The 22,533-nt window shown below is 47.5% G+C and overlaps 1 protein-coding gene across 2 annotated transcripts; it reads right to left on the reverse strand.

Moving 5' to 3' along the window:
- Positions 1 to 13,418: 13,418 nt before the first annotated feature.
- LOC109748233 (uncharacterized) lies at positions 13,419 to 17,837 on the reverse strand. 2 transcript variants are annotated; one of them, XM_020307269.4, is made up of 4 exons: positions 17,236 to 17,837; positions 14,423 to 14,634; positions 14,044 to 14,311; positions 13,419 to 13,965 (listed from the first exon to the last, which is right to left on the reverse strand). In XM_020307269.4, the coding sequence occupies exons 1-4, from the start codon at positions 17,551 to 17,553 to the stop codon at positions 13,672 to 13,674; spliced, it is 1,092 nt and encodes a 363-aa protein (XP_020162858.1). In that variant the 5' UTR covers positions 17,554 to 17,837; the 3' UTR covers positions 13,419 to 13,671. The 2 variants fall into 2 exon arrangements, with proteins under 2 accessions (XP_020162858.1, XP_020162857.1); XM_020307268.4 differs by lacking the exon at positions 17,236 to 17,837 and adding an exon at positions 15,363 to 15,946.
- Between the last annotated feature and the right edge of the window lie 4,696 nt (positions 17,838 to 22,533).

Raw genomic sequence — 22,533 nt, forward strand, 5'->3', positions numbered from 1 at the left:
TCCGCGCACTTTTTCAAATCCCGCAAACTTTTATTGAACTCGTGAACTTTTTCGATTTCGTGAAATTTTTGAAATCCGCAAACTTTTTTTGAACCTGTGAACTTTTCTCAAATTCATGAACTTTTTTCGAATTCACGAACTTTTTCTAGTTTGCGAACATTTTTGAATTCATGAACACTTTCCATGTTCATGAACATTTTGTGAATTTTGGGTATATTTTCACAGTGTTAAACTGATTTTTGAATACTGTGAACTATTTAAAAACTCAACTGGTCAACGGTCAACTAAACCGGTCCAGTCAATCGGTCGACCAGCGGGAGGGGTCGAGCCTGCAAGCCAGTGCTTGTCCAGCGATCGAGTGAAGCACCGGTCATGCTTTAAATGGGCAGGCCGAACTGACGATCGCTTGAGCGTCGGCTAGTGATCTGGCGCACAACGCGCGGAATAGGAGCTCTTATCATGCAGGCGTTGCTCATGTCAGGCAAGTCCCGCACGATCCGTAGCGTAGCTGTGGCCGACCCATTGGCGTGTCACACTTAAATGGAGGGAATCACGTACGGGCATAAGGTTCCCTACAAAACGCAAGTGTTTTCTTCCCATTTTTTCACATATTTATTTTATTTTTCAGTAATTCCAGGAATGATCTATAAAATCAAATTTCAATGTGCTTTATATGTCTAATAATAGAAAGTTTACGTCAAACTTTAGAAAAGGTTCACAAATTTGGAAATCATTCACGAATTTAAATAAATGATCATAAATTCAAAAATGTACACATAACCCGAGGTAGCCACGCACGGGCATAGCATTCCCTACAAAATCCACGTATTTTCTTTCGTTTTCTTCACATACTTATCTTCTTTTTTCTATACTTTATAAAATAAAATTAAAATGTGTTTTATACGTCTAATTATAGAAAGTTACCTCAAACTTAAAAATGTTCAATATTTTCCAAAGCATTCATAAATTCAAATAAATGTGCATAAAATAACAAATGTACATGAATCTGAAACATGTTCATGAATTCGAGAAAATGTCCACGTAAATGAAAATGTTTAGGAATTCAAATAATGTTCACGAATTCAAAAAATCCAGGAAACCTAAAATTGTTCATGCATTCATAACAACATCATGAATCCAAAAATATTCACGAATTCTAAAAATGTTCATGAATTAAATAAATGTTCAGGTGTTTTAAACAAAGTGTTTATGGGTTCAAAAATGTTCGCAGATTCAAAAAATATTCATGAATTCATAATAAATTTGCGGGAATTCATATTCACCTGTTCTAAAAATGTTTAATATTCAAATAATTGTTCATGAATTCAAAAAACGTTCACAGTATTGACAAAACTATTCACGAATTATAGAAAATGCAAATTTTAAAAATTATTCTTGAATTTGAAATAAAACACATGAATTCAAAAATTGTGCACAAATTCAAGAAAATGTTCAGGAATTCAAAACATGTTCATGGATTGGAGAAACTATTCATAAATTCGTAAATTGTTCATGAATTCAAGAAAATATTCTTGGATTCAAAAATGTTCATGAAATCAAAAAATGTTAATGGATTAAAAAACAGCTGCTCATGAATTTAAATGGTGTTCGCAAATTTTAAAATCATTAATGGATTCAAAACAATGTTCATGAACAATCCAGAAAATGTTCTCAAAAACAGAAAAAAAAAAACATGAACACAAGAAAACCGGAAAAAACAATGCAAAACACAAAGTAAAACAAAAACGGAAAGAAAAACCAAGAAACAGTGAAAGTACAAACGGAAAAATAAAAACAAAAGAAAACCAAAAATGAGAGTGGAAAACGCAAAAGAAAAACCATAGTGAAGAAGGGAAAAAGGAAAAGAAAACTGGACCATGTTACTACTGTTTGCACTTCAAAACCGGTAAGAAAAAAAAACCAATCAAAACCGGCTTCCTATTGAGGCGGCCCATGTTCGTGAGGTAGTGGGCAACGCAAGTGATAACAATTGCTATGAGTGATCCTTAGCATTTGCTCATTTTTGCTTGTCTGCATTAGCCTCAGCCAAGCCGTGAGGATGCAAGCAATTTTGTCCCATTTGGTCGCCTGGCCTTCGTCCAAATCTTGGCCCGGAAACCTTAAAGCACCTCCCAGTCAGGCCTACTAGGAACAGTCGAATCGACCGTTTCCTCTTAGTCAGGCTCGCAACATGCAGCGGAGAGGAACGCGGCGTCGAGCTCGTGCGAGCAGGGAGATTGTGCGAGCTCATCAGCGCTCCCGAGAAAATCGGCAAGAGAAATTAGGTCACCTCCCACAGATTGGTCGCCCTATTTAGCCCTTTTTTGGGTCATCATTGAAATCGACACCCCCCTCCGGTAGAGCTCTATGCCCCGGGCGGGTTCTTCAACGACGAGCAGGTAAGTGACACATCTTCTCAGGTAAGATGCACATTTTCTCTGGTCGACGGAAGTGATCCTTCTTCCTCCTTTTCTCTGAGTTTTTCCGCGCCTTCTCCTTGCTCCGCCGATGGTTGTAAGTTCAATCAATCCCTACTCGTTCTATCTTTGATCTGTGAGCATGTGGTGGGAGTAGAACTGTTGGTACTATAGTAAGTGACGTCGTTTTGGTAGCATGGTAGACCTTACATCTGTGAGAATGTGATGATGTAGTAGATTAGATGTGTTCATGCTAGGTTTTAGTTGTCGACATTTATGTGTTCATGCATTGATCAGACCATGCATAGTTTGGTAATGCGTTCAATGCCAATTTCCTGGATGTGCTAGTGTGGTAGAATGCTAGTTTGCTACATGTGCTAGTGTGTTGTGCTTGAAGATCAGTCCATGTGTAGTATGCATTGTGCTTGTTCAGTAGTCTTGATGCTAACCATGGTAGGACATGAACAATGAAGACCTTAGTCAGACCATAGTTATTTTCGATAATCTGTTTTGTCCTTCCCATGTTGAGGACTCCCAACCGCTATCCAGGAAATGGCTCCTGATTCAGATGTGTTTGAGGAGCCGGTTGTGCAACCATCTTTGGTCATGGCGATTCCTGCTGCTCCTGTTGTTGCTGCTAAGGCAGCTATCAAGGTTGGAAAGACAACGATGAGGGCGTCTGGGAAGGGGAACACAATGATTTATGTCCACATTCATGCTTAACGAGATGTGTGACATCATATCTAGTGGGGTGAGAACTGATAAGGGCTTCAAGCATGTGCACTCAACGTTATTACCAAGTAGGTCTTTGAATTATGTGGCACTGAGGTGACATCAAACCAAGTCTACAGCCCCCTTAGGAAGTGGATAGCTAGATGGATCAAAGTGTTCAAGCTCAAGTACCTTAGGCGCACAATGGGATCAATGCACTATCACAAACCTGTTGGAGGCAGAGCACTACCAAGGCCACATCGTGGTTAGCTAACATACCACTTGTTTTTGCTTGTCTAACATGCCAATCATAACTAACAATGCTGTTTTCATTTCTTAGAACCACCCCAAGGACGTTGAGTTTCTCAACACTCCACTCTCAAATATAGACCATATTGGCCCGGGGTCTAGCTACCGGCAAGCATTCCATGGGCTCAAGTGAGCCTCTCGGTTCACCTATGGCCGAGTATCCATACACCCAGGAGTCAGACACCATCATCCTTGATGACCCTAACATGGCTGGTGCTGCTGATAACGTTTACGCTCACGAGAGGGGGAGGAAGAGGGGTGACATGGTGGACGAGGAGCTCAACGTCTTTAGCAGCATGACCGGTGCTGTGAAGGAGGTGACTTCCGCCATCAGTGAGAGCAAGCATGTCGACGTCCACCCTTCCCTCTATACTGCTGCCATGGACATGCGTGGCTTTAGTAAGAGTCTTTGGTGGTGGCTTTTAGCCACTACTGGACAACATGGCACATGGTTGAGTTCGTTGGGATGGAACCACAGCATAGGATCCTGAAGGAAATATGCCCTAGAGGCAATAATAAAGTTATTATTTATTTTCTTATATCATGATAAATGTTTATTATTCATGCTAGAATTGTATTAACCGGAAACATGATACATGTGTGAATACATAGACAAACAGAGTGTCACTAGTATGCCTCTACTTGACTAGCTCGTTGATCAAAGATGGTTATGTTTCCTAGCCATAGACACGAGTTGTCATTTGATTAACGGGATCATATCATTAGGAGAATGATGTGATTGACTTGACCCATTCCGTTAGCTTAGCACACGATCGTTTAGTATTCTGCTATTGCTTTCTTCATGACTTATACATGTTCCTATGACTATGAGATTATGCAACTCCCGTTTACCGGAGGAACACTTTGTGTGCTACCAAACGTCACAACGTAACTGGGTGATTATAAAGGTGCTCTACAGGTGTCTCCGAAGGTACTTGTTGGGTTGGCGTATTTCGAGATTAGGATTTGTCACTCCGATTCTCGGAGAGGTATCTCTGGGCCCACTCGGTAATGCACATCACTATAAGCCTTGCAAGCATTGCAACTAATGAGCTAGTTGTGGGATGATATATTACGAAACGAGTAAAGAGACTTGCCGGTAACGAGATTGAACTAGGTATTGAGATACCGACGATCGAATCTCGGGCAAATAACATACCGATGACAAAGGGAACAACGTATGTTGTTATGCGGTTTGACCGATAAAGATCTTCGTAGAATATGTGGGAGCCAATATGAGCATCCAGGTTCCGCTATTGGTTATTGACCGGAGACGTGTCTCGGTCATGTCTACATAGTTCTCGAACCCGTAGGGTCCGCACGCTTAAAGTTAGATGACGGTTATATTATGAGTTTATGTGTTTTGATGTACCGAAGGAGTTCGGAGTCCCGGATGAGATCAGGGACATGACGAGGAGTCTCGAAATGGCCGAGACGTAAAGATCGATATATTGGACGACTGTATTCGGACTTCGGAAAGGTTCCGAGTGATTCGGGTATTTATCGGAGTACCGGAGAGTTACGGGAATTCGCCGGGGAGAAGTATTGGGCCTTATTGGGCCATACGGGAATAGAGGAGAGAGGCCAAAAGGAAGGAGGCGCCCCCCCCCCTCTGGTCCGAATTGGACAAGGGGTGCAGCCCCCTTTTCCTTCTCCCTCTCCCCCTCTTTCCTTCTCTCCTACTCCAACAAGGAGAGGAGTCCTACTCCCGGTGGGAGTAGGACTCCCCCCTTGGCGCGCCCTCCTCCTAGGCCGGCCACCTCCCCCCTTGCTCCTTTATATACGGGGGCAGGGGGCACCCCAAAGACACAACAATTGATCGTTTGATATTTTAGCCGTGTGCGGTGCCCCCCTCCACCATAGTCCACCTCGATAATACTGTAGCGATGCTTAGGCGAAGCCCTGCGTCGGTAGAACATCATCATCGTAACGACGCCGTCGTGCTAACGAAACTCTCCCTCAAAGCTCGGCTGGATCGGAGCTCGAGGGACGTCATCGAGCTGAACGTGTGCTGAACTCGGAGGTGCCGTGCGTTCTGTACTTGATCGGTCGGATCGTGAAGATGTGCGACTACATCAACCGCGTTGTGCTAACGCTTCCGCTTTCGGTCTACGAGGGTACGTGGACAACACTCTCCCCTCTCGTTGCTATGCATCACCATGATCTTGCGTGTGCGTAGGAAATTTTTGAAATTACTACGTTCCCCAACAGTGGCATCCGAGCCTGGTTTTATGCGTAGATGTCATGTGCACGAGTAGAACACAAGTGAGTTGTGGGCGATATAAGTCATACTGCTTACCAGCATGTCATACTTTGGTTCGGCGGTATTGTTGGATGAAGTGGCCCGGACCGACATTACGCGTACGCTTACGCGAGACTGGTTCTTCTGACGTGCTTTGCACAGAGGTGGCTGGCGGGTGTCAGTTTCTCCAACTTTAGTTGAACCGAGTGTGGCTACGCCCGGTCCTTGCGAAGGTTAAAACAACACCAACTTGACAAACTATCGTTGTGGTTTTGATGCGTAGGTGAGAACGGTTCTTGCTAAGCCCGTAGCAGCCACGTAAAACTTGCAACAACAAAGTAGAGGACGTCTAACTTGTTTTTGCAAGGCATGTTGTGATGTGATATGGTCAAAGCATGATGCTAAATTTATTGTATGAGATGATCATGTTTTGTAACCGAGTTATCGGCAACTGGCAGGAGCCATATGGTTGTCGCTTTATTGTATGCAATGCAATCGCCCTGTAATGCTTTACTTTATCACAAAGCGGTAGCGATAGTAGTAGAAGCATAAGATTGGCGAGACGACAACGATGCTACGATGGAGATCAAGGTGTCGCGCCGGTGACGATGGTGATCATGACGGTGCTTCGGAGATGGAGATCACAAGCACAAGATGATGATGGCCATATCATATCACTTATATTGATTGCATGTGATGTTTATCTTTTATGCATCTTATCTTGCTTTGATTGACGGTAGCATTATAAGATGATCTCTCACTAAATTATCAAAGTATAAGTGTTCTCCCTGAGTATGCACCGTTGCGAAAGTTCTTCGTGCTGAGACACCACGTGATGATCGGGTGTGATAGGCTCTACGTTCAAATACAACGGGTGCAAAACAGTTGCACACGCGGAATACTCAGGTTAAGCTTGACGAGCCTAGCATATAGCAGATATGGCCTCAGAACACGGAGACCGAAAGGTCGAGCGTGAATCATATAGTGGATATGATCAACATAGTGATGTTCACCGTTGAAACTACTCCATCTCACGTGATGATTGGACATGGTTTAGTTGATATGGATCACGTGATCACTTAGAGGATTAGAGGGATGTCTATCTAAGTGGGAGTTCTTAAGTAATATGATTAATTGAACATAAATTTATCATGAACTTAGTCCTGATAGTATTTTTGCAAATTATGTTGTAGATCAATAGCTCGCGTTGTTGCTTCCCTGTGTTTATTTTTGATATGTTCCTAGAGAAAAATTATGTTGAAAGATGTTAGTAGCAAAGATGCGGATTGGATCCGTGATCTGAGGATTATCCTCATTGCTGCACAGAAGAATTATGTCCTTGAAGCACCGCTAGGTGACAGACGTATTGCAGGAGCAGATGCAGACGTTATGAACGTTTGGCTAGCTCAATATGATGACTACTTGATAGTTTAGTGCACCATGCTTAACGGCTTAGAATCGGGACTTCAAAGACGTTTTGAACGTCATGGACCATATGAGATGTTTCAGGAGTTGAAGTTAATATTTCAAGCAAATACCCGAGTTGAGAGATATGAAGTCTCCAACAAGTTCTATAGCTAAAAGATGGAGGAGAATAGCTCAAGCAGTGAGCATGTGCTCAGATTGTCTGGGTACTACAATCGCTTGAATCAAGTGGGAGTTAATCTTCCAGATAAAATAGTGATTGACAGAATTCTCTAGTCACCATCACCAAGTTAGTAGAACTTCGTGATGAACTATAGTATGTAAGGGATGACGAAAGTAATTCCCGAGCTCTTCGCGATGCTGAAATCGACGAAGGTAGAAATCAAGAAAGAGCATCAAGTGTTGATGGTTAACAAGGCCACTAGTTTCAAGAAAAGGGCAAAGGGATAGAAGGGGAACTTCAAGAAGAACGGCAAGCAAATTGCTACTCAAGTGAAGAAGCCCAAGTCTATACCTAAGCCTGAGACTAAGTGCTTCTACTGCAAAGAGACTGGTCACTGGAAGCGGAACTGCCCCAAGTATTTGGTGGATAAGAAGGATGGCAAAAGTGAACAAAGGTATATTTGATATACAGATTATTGATGTGTATTTTACTAGTGTTCGTAGCAACCCCTCGGTATTTGATACTGGTTCAGTTGCTAAAGAGTAGTAACTCGAAACGGGAGTTGCATAATGAACAGAAACTAGTTAAGGATGAAGTGACGATGTGTATTGGAAGTGGTTCCAAGATTGATATGATCATCATCGCACACTCCCTACACTTTCGGGATTAGTGTTGAACCTAAATAAGTGTTATTTGGTGTTTGCGTTGAGCATGAATATGATTTGATCATGTTTATTGCAATACGGTTATTCATTTAAGTTAGAGAATAATTGTTGTTCTGTTTACATGAATAAAACCTTATATGGTTACACACCCAATGAAAATGGTTCATTGGATCTCGATCGTAGTGATACACATATTCATAATATTGAACCAAAAGATGCAAAGTTAATAATGATAGTGCAACTTCTTTTTGGCACTGCCGTTCAGGTCATATTGGTGTAAAGTGCATGAAGAAACTCCATGCTGATGGGCTTTTGGAATCACTTGATTATGAATCACTTGATACTTGCGAACCATGCGTTATGGGCAAAATGACTAAGACTCCGTTCTCCGGAACAATGGAGCGAGCAACTGACTTATTGGAAATAATACATACTGATGTATGCGATCCGATGAGTGTTGGGGCTCGCGGCGGGTATCGTTATTTTCTGACCTTCACAGATGATTTGAGCAGATATGGGTATATCTACTTGATGAAACATAAGTCTGAAACATTTGAAAAGTTCAAAGAATTTCAGAGTGAAGTGGGAAATCATCGTGACAAGAAAAATAAGGTTTCTACGATCTGATCGCGGAGACAAATATTTGAGTTACGAGTTTGGTCTTCAATTAAAACAAAGTGGAATAGTTTCACAAATTCGTGCCACCTGGAACACCACAGCATAATGGTGTATCTGAACGTCATAACCATACTTTATTGGATATAGTGCAATCTATGATGTTTCTTACCGATTTACCACTATAGTTTTGGGGTTATGCATTAGAGACAGCTGCATTCACGTAAAAAAAAGGGCACCATCTAAATCCGTTTGAGACGACACCGTATGAACTGTGGTTTGGCAAGAAATCAAAGTTGTCGTTTCTTAAAGTTTGGGGTTGTGATGCTTATATGAAAAAGTTTCATCCTGATAAGCTCAAACCCAAATCGGAGAAATATGTCTTCATAGGATACCCAAAGGAGACTGTTGGGTACACCTTCTATCACAGATCCGAAGGCAAGACATTCGTTGCTAAGAATGGATCCTTTCTAGAGAAGGAGTTTCTCTCGAAAGAAGTGAGTGGGAGAAAAGTAGAACTTGATGAGGTAACTATACCTGCTCCCTTATTGGAAAGTAGTTCATCACAGAAATCTGTTCCTGTGACTCCTACACCAATTAGTGAGGAAGCTAATGATGATGATCATGTAACTTCAGATCAAGTTACTACCGAACCTTGTAGGTCAACCAGAATGAAATCTGCACCAGAGTGGTACGGTAATCCTGTTCTGGAGGTCATGTTACTTGACCATGACGAACCTACGAACTATAAGGAAGCGATGATGAGCCCAGATTCCGCGAAATGGCTTGAGGCCATGAAATCTGAGATGAGATCCATGTATGAGAACAAAGTATGGACTTTGATTGACTTGCCGAATGATCGGCGAGCCATTGAGATTAAATGGAACTTCAAGAGGAAGACGGACGCTGATAGTAGTGTTACTATCTACAAAGCTAGAATTGTCGCAAAAAGGTTTTCGACAAGTTTAAGGTGTTGACTACGATGAGAGTTTCTCACTTGTATCTATGCTTAAGTCTGTCCGAATCATGTTAGCAATTGCCGCATTTTATGAAATCTGGCAAATGGATAAACAAAACTGCATTCCTTAATGGATTTATTAAAGAAGAGTTGTATATGATGCAACCAGAAGGTTTTGTCAATCCTAAAGGTGCTAACAAAATATGCAAGCTCCAGCGATCCATCTATGGACTGGTGCAAGCATCTCGGAGTTGGAATATACGCTTTGATAAGTTGATCAAAGAATATAGTTTTATATAGACTTGCGGTGAAGCCTGTATTTACAAGAAAGTGAGTGGGAGCACTACAACATTTCTGATAAGTATATGTGAATGACATATTATTGATCGGAAATAATGTAGAATTATTCTGCAAAGCATAAAGGAGTGTTTGAAAGGAGTTTTTCAAAGAAAGACCTCGGTGAAGCTGCTTACATATTGAGCATCAAGATCTATAGAGATAGCTCAAGACGCTTGATAAGTTTTTTCAATGAGTGCATACCTTAACAAGATTTTGAAGTAGTTCAAAATGGAACAGTCAAAGAAAGAGTTCTTGCCTGTGTTACAAGGTGTGAAATTGATAAGACTCAAAGCCCGACCACGGCAGAAGATAGAAAGAGAATGAAAGTCATTCCCTATGCCTCGGCCATAGGTTCTATAAAGTATGCCATGCTGTGTACCAGATCTATTGTATACCCTACACTGATTTTGGCAAGGGAGTACAATAGTGATCTAGGAGTAGATCACTGGACAGCGGTCAAAATTATCCTTAGTGGAATAAGGATATGTTTCTCGATTATGGAAGTGACAAAAGGTTCGTCGTAAAGGGTTACGTCGATGCAAGTTTTGACACTAATCTAGATGACTCTAAGTCTCGGTCTAGATACATATTGAAAGTGGGAGCAATTAGCTAGAGTAGATCTGTGCAGAGCATTGTAGACATAGAAATTTGCAAAATACTTACGGATCTGAATGTGACAGACCCGTTGACTAAAATTATCTCACAAACAAAACATGATCACACCTTAGTACTCTTTGGGTGTTAATCACATAGCGATGTGAACTAGATTATTGACTCTAGTAAACCCTTTGGGTGTTGGTCACATGACGATGTGAACTATGGGTGTTAATCACATGGTGATGTGAACTATTGATGTTAAATCACATGGCGATGTGAACTAGATTATTGACTCTAGTGCAAGTGGGAGACTGAAGGAAATATGCCCTAGAGGCAATAATAAAGTTATTATTTATTTTCTTATATCATGATAAATGTTTATTATTCATGCTAGAATTGTATTAACCGAAAACATGATACATGTGTGAATACATAGACAAACAGAGTGTCACTAGTATGCCTCTACTTGACTAGCTCGTTGATCAAAGATGGTTATGTTTCCTAGCCATAGACATGAGTTGTCATTTGATTAACGGGATCATATCATTAGGAGAATGATGTGATTGACTTGACCCATTCCGTTAGCTTAGCACACGATCGTTTAGTATTCTGCTATTGCTTTCTTCATGACTTATACATGTTCCTATGACTATGAGATTATGCAACTCCCGTTTACTGGAGGAACACTTTGTGTGCTACCAAACGTCACAACGTAACTGGGTGATTATAAAGGTGCTCTACAGGTGTCTCCGAAGGTACTTGTTGGGTTGGCGTATTTCGAGATTAGGATTTGTCACTCCGATTGTCGGAGAGGTATCTCTGGGCCCACTCGGTAATGCACATCACTATAAGCCTTGCAAGCATTGCAACTAATGAGCTAGTTGCGGGATGATGTATTACGGAACGAGTAAAGAGACTTGCCGGTAACGAGATTGAACTAGGTATTGAGATACCGACGATCGAATCTCGGGCAAGTAACATACCGATGACAAAGGGAACAACGTATGTTGTTATGCGGTTTGACCGATAAAGATCTTCGTAGAATATGTGGGAGCCAATATAAGCATCCAGGTTCCGCTATTGGTTATTGACCGGAGACGTGTCTCGGTCATGTCTACATAGTTCTCGAACCCGTAGGGTCCGCACGCTTAAAGTTAGATGACGGTTATATTATGAGTTTATGTGTTTTGATGTACCGAAGGAGTTCGGAGTCCCGGATGAGATCAGGGACATGACGAGGAGTCTCGAAATGGCCGAGACGTAAAGATCGATATATTGGACGACTATATTCGGACTTCGGAAAGGTTCCGAGTGATTCGGGTATTTATCGGAGTACCGGAGAGTTACGGGAATTCGCCGGGGAGAAGTATTGTGCCTTATTGGGCCATACGGGAATAGAGGAGAGAGGCCAAAAGGAAGGAGGCGCGCACCCCCCTCTGGTCCGAATTGGACAAGGGGTGCAGCCCCCTTTTCCTTCTCCCTCTCCCCCTCTTTCCTTCTCTCCTACTCTAACAAGGAAAGGAGGAGTCCTACTCCCGGTGGGAGTAGGACTCCCCCCTTGGCGCGCCCTCCTCCTAGGCCGGCCGCCTCCCCCCTTGCTCCTTTATATACGGGGGCAGGGGGGCACCCCAAAGACACAACAATTGATCGTTTGATCTTTTAGCCGTGTGCGGTGCCCCCCTCCACCATAGTCCACCTCGATAATACTGTAGCGGTGCTTAGGCGAAGCCCTGCGTCGGTAGAACATCATCATCGTCACCACGCCGTCGTGCTGACGAAACTCTCCCTCAAAGCTCGGCTGGATCGGAGCTCGAGGGACGTCATCGAGCTGAACGTGTGCTGAACTCAGAGGTGCCGTGCGTTCGGTACTTGATCGGTCGGATCATGAAGACGTACGACTACATCAACCGCGTTGTGCTAACGCTTCCGCTTTCGGTCTACGAGGGTACGTGGACAACACTCTCCCCTCTCGTTGCTATGCATCACCATGATCTTGCGTGTGCGTAGAAATTTTTTGAAATTACTACGTTCCCCAACAGATCCTCCGACTTGTGACCTAGCTAGTTGAGCAAGCATTACTTCTAGTATTAAGTTTTCATGGTGGTGATGGCGTGCATGATGATAACGGCGACGATGATGTACATTTTGTGGTAGCCAAGGCTTTTAAGACATTTGTTAACCTGTATATTTCGATGAGGTGGTATACTAACCCCTCATGATGACGGTGAACTTCCTGTGGTAGGATTACACCCTCTTTTAGATGTGGTAATAGGAAGACACCATAGTAGTTAGTAGGAACTTATGCTACCTTTTGGATTATTGGATATATGATCATGCATGCCTATGTTGACTCTCTTCCATATGTCGTGTTGCTTTGCGTGTTGCTTGAATTATTGCCTCTTTCCATAATATATCTCCCCTTGACAAAGACAGTGCAAGGGAGAAATTACCTCTCCAGTAATCCCATTTAGCCTATTCATAAGAACTTTAGTGAAAACTCACATTTAACAAGCCGATAGGCCTAAATGTTTAATAGCGTCCTTAGTTTTAGGAACTTCTAGGAACCAGGGTGTTAGTCACATAACTAAGCCTGGGTATATCCAAATCACGTCTATGGAGATCATAAAAAAAGGCTTTAAAACCAAATTTGATCGGTTCCCAAAAATGTTGATAGAATTCAACAGTAAAACCATTGGGTGCAGGAGATTTGGTATGTGCCACACTAAAAACAACACATTTTATTTCTTCATGTAAAACTCCGTAGTTAATTTCTCTACAGCTTCAGAAGGTATAGTTTTGGGATCCTCTAGATCTAAAGATATAGAAGAGAAATGAGGATGTCCAAAGTTTTTATAAAGATTGGTAATACGAGTAATCAACTCTTTGTGTCCCTCAATCCCCCCCTCCCTCTCCCCTGTGGACACTTGGTAGACCAGAAACAGGAAGGCAAGATATATCCAAAAAATAAGTACGGAGGTAAAGGTAAGATCATCATGGTATAGTAGTTCCACTACTTTCTCGTTCCCAAGGTTCAATTACATATTTTGCGCGCACATCCTGGCCGCGCGATTTCCACCACAAAAAACACTTGATGTTACACCACCATTTCACCTATAACATCGTCGCTAATCAGCAGCGATTACCTGACCACCTTAGAATAAAACAATGCATCGGAAGAACCCTATACTTCAGCAACGTAGTATGTTCAGAGCTACTATTGCTGTTCCTGATCATTGCTTAGCATTGCCGAAAAGGGTCTGAAGAACGGTGTCACCTAGCCCAGGGACCGGCGACAGGAAATGCCCGGTCGCGGGGAGCTCATGGTAGTTCACCCAGCTGAGCCGGCTGGCGATGTGCCTCTGCAGCACCACGGGCACCAGACCGTCCTCGTCGCCCTGCCAGATGTGGACGGGGCAAGGCGGCTTCGGCAGGCTCATCGGGTCGAACTCCCACTTGCCGAACATCACCATCATGTCGCGGTAGTACGACTCGTGGATGCCCTGCTGTGTCGCCAGTTCCATCTTCTGCAAGATCAAAGAAATCTCGTTAGGTAAGATCGGAAGCACTTCGGCAGTGATGACATTGGTGGAGCCGTGGTTTACCTGCTGGAACGTGCCGTCGGCCTTGAGCTTGGCGCGGATCTCGGCGTCGCGCTTGTTGGGGAGCGGCGTGGTGCCGGCCACGACGGTGGAGGTGGGCAGCCAGCTCTGGTCCATCCACCAGTGGAGGATGCCAGGGGCGTAATGTGACACGCGCAGCGCCCACTGGTCGCCCACCTCCTGCTTGTTGTACACCTCCGCAGCGAGATCCGCAGGGAAGCCCGGCCACCAGTAGTTCACCACCGGAGCCATCATTGCAGCTCCAGCAATCCTGCATCACAGAGTATCACCGTTTATCAAACACTGATGTTGCCACAAACAAGTTATTAGCTGCTTGGTCTTGAGCAGAGTTCTTTGGCATGACTAGCACTGCGCTGCTTACCTTTCAGGAATGTACTTGAGGGCGCCCCAGACAGCATGGCAGCCAAGGGATATGCCGATCACGTAGAATTTAGGGCCCAATCCAAGCGCGTCAGCGAGCTCCTCGACATCGAGCGCAGCGCTTTTCACAGATCGGTTAGGGTTAGGGTCGCTCTCGCCATATCCGGCACGGTCGAAACCCACCATGTACACGCCTAGCTCTTCGGCCACTTCCTGAAAACCAACATTTAGGTTCACACGTTAGTATCCGAGACAAAATGCGAAGTAAATGAGCAGCATATGACGTCTGGAAAGTAAGCATCACAGTGTAAATATGCTCTTGGAACTTTCCAAACAAAGAATTAGTCAGGAATTGCATGACAAGAGAAAAATGTTGATTCTTGTCGGCAATAAGTAACAACGCGTGTTGTTCCGTCGGAAAGAAAAGATCTTCTGAGGAAACGTTCAGCATACATATGACATGGTCAATGTCAAGTAGAGAGAAATGGCAGTTGTATTTGTCAAGCTAAAGCAATTAAGGAACCTATTCTAGGCATTGCAAGGGTTACTTATCACACCAACTAATCGAGTTTAAAATGATGCTGATGATGTTGAAACACTAGCTACATTGAGTTCTCCAGAAAAGTATACTAATCAAACACAGTATGAAATTCCAGCATTGCAATGCAGTTGGTGAGGCCTAAATGTGTGCTCTGCTTCCATGACCAGCCAAATTGCACATTCAGGTCAGGCTTCCTTGAGTAGCAACAGGACAAAAATATTCAGAACATCCAAAAGAGCTACTACGAGCTTCTTCAGTGGACGATCCCCAATTCGGCAATCCAATCCACTGAAGAAGAAGAAAAATCTCCCGCTTTGCAAGCCTACACGTGCTCTGACGCTCGCTCGCCATTGTCGCGACGGCTAGAGCTGAAATCGCTGCGCGTTGGCATGTTACTGACCGGCGAGGGGCGGATGGTGTCGTGGCGGGAGCCGGTGAAGCCGTGGGAGAAGACGACCATGTAGCGCGCGTCCTCCTTGCGCGCCCCGGACTCGGCGTAGGCGAGGTGGCGGCCGTCGCTGAGCCGGACCCTGGGCGCCGTGACGGGCGGCCCGCCGGGCGTCCCGCAGATCCGCGGCGGCGGCGGCGGCGGCTTGACGGCCCCGTAGATCCACCTCCCCAGCGCGCCCGCCAGCGGGCCCATGGGCGACCCCGTTCCGCCCCCCCGGACCCTCCTGGCGCCGCAGCTCAGCACGGGCGCCTTGCACAGCAGCTCCATTGCCGGGCTGGCGCGATGGATGTGGTGGGAGTGGACCTATTCCAGCTGCCGGCACTACTAGGAGGGAGGGAGGAGTATGACGACGTATTGGCTCTCCTCAACTCAAAACGGTGACATGTGAGATGAGATGAGATCCACCCTCGGTCGCGGTGAAGCGGCCGCCATTAATTCTTGCTCCTCCACGCGTTCCACGGGATCTCACAGGTCACCGTCGTGTCTAGGAGATCAAGCTGAGGTGAGGTGGGGAGCAAAGCTGGCATCTTTATTTTGCCTGGTCGTCGCCGCTTGCTCCTCCTCCAACCACACGCCGACAGACAAATCTGTGTTCCTTACCATACCGCACCGAACAAGTTGGGTCAGACCGGCCGGCTGGAATCCTTGAGACTCCGTCCAGAATGGCACTTGCCACTTCTCCATCTTTGAACAGTCCGGCCAAGACACAGAAGAAGGTTTGCTCAGCTCGGAAAGCTTAGTCTCAACAGCTTGCTTCTCTGTCCATTTATGCAGACGGCAACGTGTGCGGATACGGACACTGAAGTAGTACTAGTACAGTACACTCCTAAGAAGAAGATGTACTGGTGTTATCTCTCAAATAGATAACTGGTGCTAGATATATTCATTTAAGGACAAACTTAAAACAAGTTATTTCTGATATAACGCGCGCAATCACGCATGCATGATGCACTTTCACGTATGCCACCTCTCTGGCTCAACAGGGACATGCCCTGCCTCGAATTGTCTTTTGAGTTGTCGCTTGTTTTTTGAGATAGCTACCCGTTTATTCCAAGCTGGCCACTAGCTTGGAATATTAGCCGGTCACCGAGCACGTCCTTTTCTTTTCTCGTGTTGGTTGAACCAAATAATTTAATTCATCATCAGTTCATCACTGTGCTGCAGATGACGAGATGGTCCCTTTCTTTCTTTTGGCCTCGCTTTCATTCAAATTGAAAAATGAGTTTGACAAGCCAAGAAACAATGAAAAAAAAGTTCCTACCAAACATCAACGACTTTTTCCCGGGAGTTGGGCACATACGTGCCCGCCCGTTGCGATCGGCGACAGCGCTAGCTCACCCGACGACGAAGAAGAGAATCGATTCGATTCGATCTCCCACCCAACCCAACGTGCGTCCCTGCACAACAGCTCACACACACACACCCGGCCACGGCCAGCTTCATTTGATTCTTCGGCTTTGGGGAGGCGGGCACCGACGGCCACCGTCGCCATCGCCGCGTACTACCACACGGTTTCCCGTCAGCTAAGCATGAGCTAGCGTACGCGCTAAATCATACCATCATCGGGGCCAACTGAGCTGCCAATCGTTCGTACAGTTCGGCCGCAAATTAGTCTACTTTAATCAGTTGGTTGCTGGTAGCTAGATGTGCATGAGAGCAAAGTTATGTCTCTGAGACCCGATCAAACGGAGGCTAATGCAATACGGTCTATGGAGTAGCACGAACGAAGAATCGGCCGGCGCCGGAGAGAGAGAGAGATTGAACTAAACATGCGACGCCGGCTAGCCGGAGCTGGAGGGGCAGAAGATGTTTATGTGCGTACCTGGGTGGCGCGGACGCTGTCCTCGCGGGAGCCGGTGAAGCCGTGGGAGAAGACGACCCTGAAGCGAGCCTGCTCCTTGGGGACGCCGCTCTCGCAGTAGGCCAGGTGCCTCCCGTCGCGCAGCGTCACCCGGGGCGCGGTCACCGGGGGCCCGCCCGGCGAGCCGCAGAGCTTGGGCGCCGGCGGGTCGGCGGCGCGGGACAGCCAGCCGGCCAGCGACCCCAGCATGGCGGCCGCCGGCGCCGGCGACATCATGTCGTCGCCCTTGCGGCTCCTCGCCTCCTCGTCCCACACCTGCGGCATCGACGTCACCCACATGTTGGCTTGCTGGCGTTGGAGGCCGCGATCGAGCTCGGCTTGGTTTGTCCTAGTTGCGTGCGCGGGCGGGCGGCGAAAGTGGTGGTGGTGGGATTGCTTGTGGGCGAGGCGAGGTGAGGACGTGAGGTGATGCTCGGTCGCTGGCTAACTCGGCGCGGGCGTCGCGCTACTTATAAGCACGGAGGCAAAGGGAGCTTAGGCAGCGGTGGCTCGGCTGACCGGAGGGAGAGTTGGTGGGCGAGTGACCGGGAAGAGCTTTCTTCACCTACCGACTACCGTGGCGTGGACGCATCGCACGAACGCAACGGATTTCTCGAGTGGAATAGTAGCATGTGCAAAGACTCCACTAGCTAGCTAGGTGGCCACTCGTGCATGCGGTCGTGGCATTCTACTCGTGCGCTCCAGTTGACCGAGTGGTGCTAGTGTTTCGGACGGCCGGGCTGGGACTCGTTCACCGGTAGCGCCACCAGTGAATTGCAAAAAACCACCGTAACTGAAGTTCTCATCATAAATTGCCACCACATTTCTTGTCCGACCCCAAAATCTATCATTTTTCTTGCTAATTTTCTCAATAAACTCAAATGACCGATTTGACACAAATTAAACCAATTTCTAGCACCGGTCAGGTCCACGTGGTTGCGCCGCTGGAGGGAGGCCGGGATGGCGACGTGGGTGGAGGTTGGCCGGAGCGGCGCGCGTGCAGCCAGTACAAACCGAGGCGTCCACCGTTGGACGAGAGTTGTGGATGAGACTCTGACGGATGGGTCCCATATCCAACTTAACAATCAGTGATGTCTGGGTTGACTTTTAGTGCCACGTGGACCTGACCAGCGGCCCGACATGTCAGAAATTGGTTTCAAATCAGTCATTTGAGTTTATCAAGAAAATTAGTAAGAAAAATGATAGATTTTTGGGACACGCAGGAAATATGAGGGCAATCCCGGATGAGAACTTCAAACATGGTGGTTTTTTGTGCAATTCACTTACTCGTGCCGCCATTGCCCGCTGGTACGTACGTACGTGCGCGTGATGTGAGAAAAAAAGATAGGGCTGTGATTGGGTGGCCACTGTTGCGGCTTGCGTGGGACGATCGATCGAATCAATCTCGGCTTGGGTGCGCGGGCGGCCGGTGCATGCGCACTACGGCGATGGACGGCCGGAAAAGAACGTCACCAGGTTCCATGCATGCCGTGCGTGCATGAGGGCGGCGTCCCCAAGGGAAACAAAATAATCGAGTTCCTCGTTTCTCGCCGCGCCAACATTAAAGCATCTCTAGCCACGCCCTCAACAAGCCTCCCAAGGTTTTTTTATCGTCGGCGTAAAAAAATCGGTCCAGTTGCGTCCTAAAAATTCATTTTTTTACCGGTTAGGATCAAATTTGGCGTCGGCGGACCTAGGCCGAACCCGGCGCGCTGGGGAAACCGTTTTGGTGCAAAAGCCTGGCGAGCCCGCCGAGTCAGCGACCGGGCACGCTCGTCGTCCTCATCGCCTCGGTTTCCCGCGGGGAATCAATACCAAGGCTGCCGTGCTGCCGCGCCGGTCAGCCTTCCATTGATGCCTCACGGGCGGCACAGTGAAGGCGCGGCGACGCGCGTCCCACCCGCTCCCGCCACGCGTACGCACGGCGGCCGCCCTCTCGTCGCCCACGCGGACTATAAAAGCCGCCCTCCCTCGCCGGTGAGCGCGCACTCTTCCCCTCTCAACCTCTCACCGCCGACGCGCGTCTCTCCTCTCTTCCCCCGACGACGAGCATGGCCGAGTGCTACCCAGGCGATGGTGCGGCGGCCAACGGTTTCGGCCGCCGCCACCTGCACGAGGACGAGGCACGCCTCCTGTACGAGGCCGACTACCCGGCGCCGCCGGACATGCGGGTGCCGGGATCCTGGAGGCTCAGCGTCGGCCGCGTCCCGGTGCCTCCAGCGCCCACCGGAGCTGGTCGGCGCGCCGAAATCGCGCGCATCCCGTCCTCGCTGCCGGCCCAGGCGCGGAACGTCCCAAGGTACGCTCCCGACAGCAACACGCTGTCGACGGCGTACTTCGACCGGCGCCACGAGGAGCAGCTCGCCTCCACCAACAGCGTCGAGCCCCGCGGCCGCCTCAACTCCGACGGGCGGCGCCAATGGTGCGGTGTCCCCGGCCGCACCCTCGGGGCCATCCTCAAGTACGACATCGAGATCGGCAACACGCCGCGCCTGAAGTACCCGGCGCCCCCTCCTTCTCTCGCCGCCGCGGCAGCTCCTGGACGCCGCAGCGAATGGAGACGGCGAGCTCCTCGTTGCCGGGCTCCCTCTCCTCCGGCTCGCCGAAGCCACAGGAGACGCCGCTCAGGCGCCGCCTCGTCATCAATGAGGGCGGCCATGGCCCCTCCTCTCCTCCCTCTTCCCACCTTGTCTGGCCAAGGACCAACCGGGGCTGCTCCCCGTGAAGAAGGAGCACGAGGCCATGCCCCGCCGACGATGAGACCGCCGTCAAATGGGCGCGGGAGGACTACGTCCGCGAGGAGATGGTGCCAGCGCCGCGCCCTCGAGGAGATCGCTGCCCGGCGCCACGGCCGCTAGGAGGGCGGCATCATCATCCTCGATGACAGCGACGAGGAGGCGCCCGGGCTATCCAACCCCCCACGCATCGGCGGCACTGGTCAGGGGTGCAGCAGGGATGGCGGCAGCACGCAGGACGGCGGCGACGACGACACCATGATGTACAGGCTGCTCGGCATGTAGAATGCGGGCGGCAGTGGTGGCTTTAGTATGAGTATTTTAGTAGTCGTATTTAGTTGTTTTTAATTTATGTTTTCAGTTTTTCTTTACAAATATGAATAAAATCGTCTAGTTTGACCGAATTTGTGTTGCATTTGGCCGAATTTCGGCCGAGTTTAGTTTTCGAAAAACGGCGTCTGAGGCGGCCTTGGGGCGACGGCTGGAAAACCGACCGCCGCCACACCGATTTTTTCGCCGGCTCACCCCCATGCTGTGCTATTTCAAGGGGCCGAACGAGTGGAGATGCTCTTAGAAGAAGTTCTGGAGTAGTATATTCGCCGGTGCGCTGGTGACCATGCGCGCGCATTGCCCGGCAGACGGTGGCCACGGCGATCGATCATGCATGGCGGCCCACCGGCGCCTTTCCGGTGCGCCGATCATAGGCAGCCGTTGTGCGCCAAAAGCAAACAACACTCACTCACTCACTCGCTTCCTCGGCGCCTTTCCGTGGTGCGGCCGGAACCGTGGAAAGATGATTAGGAGTAGGTCGCACGAGCGCGCGTGATGAGCGGCGCCTTTCCATGTTGCCGGCTGACTGGCTGGCTGGTGAGCGACGGCTGACGGCGGGCGGACGACACCGACCGGCCGGGTGACTAGTGCATGCGGTATGTGGTGGGCAGTGCGTACCATGTAGGCGTCCAACACAAACAATTCGTCGTGGAAAACTGTCCGTCTGCGTATGAGTATGATCCCATCCGACTGTTCAACCGGGACCGGCCGGCCGCCACCACCGATAGATAGTGATCAGCCGGAGGACCACGCCTCACGTTATCCACGTACGTCTAGGGTCCGGCGCACCACCTGCATTATCGGGCGGCAAAGCTGCCGGATATTCTCCTCCCTGCTCATCTCACTTAAATCCCAGTTTTATACAGCGTCTAAATTCCAATCGCATCAAAACAAACGATTGGCGCGCAAAATATGGTGGCAGCGGTGTCGGCAAGAGTGTTGTTTGAGACGGACTCGCAGCTGCTGGCTGAAGCCTTGGACATACGGAAGGTAGACTCCTCTTCTTTTGCGGCCGTCATCAGGTTTCAACTAAAGATGTGGTTTGATTCTCAAACAAAGCGTGAGTGGGTGTAGACGTGATGCGAATTCTTTAGCACTTGAGTTAGCTATAAGAACGGCCGTATGTCCACCGTGGCTGTTTGTGTTTCAGGCGATCTGCCCTGAGCACCCGTTATAAAGCCTTACTTTCCTTTTCTTAAAGGCACACAAATAGGCGGGTGTTCACTGGACAAAGGCTGATGCATCGGCGTGGCTGTTTGTGTTTCAGACGATCTGCCAAACGAGTGCATTAGTGGGACTCTACTGTACCGTCCGCCGTGGCTGTTTGTGTTTCGGGCGATCTGCTCTGAGCACCCGTTATAAAGCCTTACTTTCCTTTTCTTAAAGGCGTGCAAATTAAAATACTTATTTTTAGCGCAATGCTACACATATGTTACTCTTTGTGGAATTGTAGGATGATTTACCGTGGGCTTTGATCACGTCGTGGGGCTGGATCATCAACCGTACAAGGATCGAAATATTAAACGTTGTGTGCAAAGCAGTTACTTTATTTTTATGCATGTACATCATCGTACCAACATTTTCCTCATGGCTCGTTGGAAAATATGCAAAAGTTTTTTGAAACATTTTCAAACATATGCATGTAATAAGAAATGATGTCTAGGAGCATGCCGGGAGATGAGCGAAGCAATATAGCAGTGTGTCGAAAGACGGTTGGATCGACACCCGACAAGTTTCAAACCGGATCGGAATAATCTCTCTTCTATTGCTTTTTAAGCAAGCCTTTTACATTTTTTCTCTCTGTATGAATTTATTTCGAGCCTTACACTTTGTTAGGGGAGTTGGTGGACGACTCAGCCACTCAGGTTCAAGTATTAACAGATGTAAAACACGCGTTAAAAGCAAAAACAACTATAAACTTTTTAGAGCATGGTTAATAGCACTGTTCAAGAATTCGTCTGATTAATCAGTTAATGGGTCAGTTAATCGCTGCTTTTAAGGTGACCGAATCAAAAAACATTTATTCATCGTGTTAACTTATGAGGCCGACTAATTGGCCTGTAAGGCCGATTAATCCATTGTCAGGCTGAGTAATTGCTATTGACCCATTAACTAGTGGGCAAACAAAACCCAAAATTTGCCCCGTAACCCCTCGTGTCCCCCTCTCGCCCCTCAATAGATAGGGTTCGATCAAACAATAGCATATTTTGGTATA

This window comes from Aegilops tauschii, chromosome 4 (genome assembly GCF_002575655.3).
Source record: "Aegilops tauschii subsp. strangulata cultivar AL8/78 chromosome 4, Aet v6.0, whole genome shotgun sequence".
NCBI lineage: Eukaryota > Viridiplantae > Streptophyta > Magnoliopsida > Poales > Poaceae > Aegilops > Aegilops tauschii.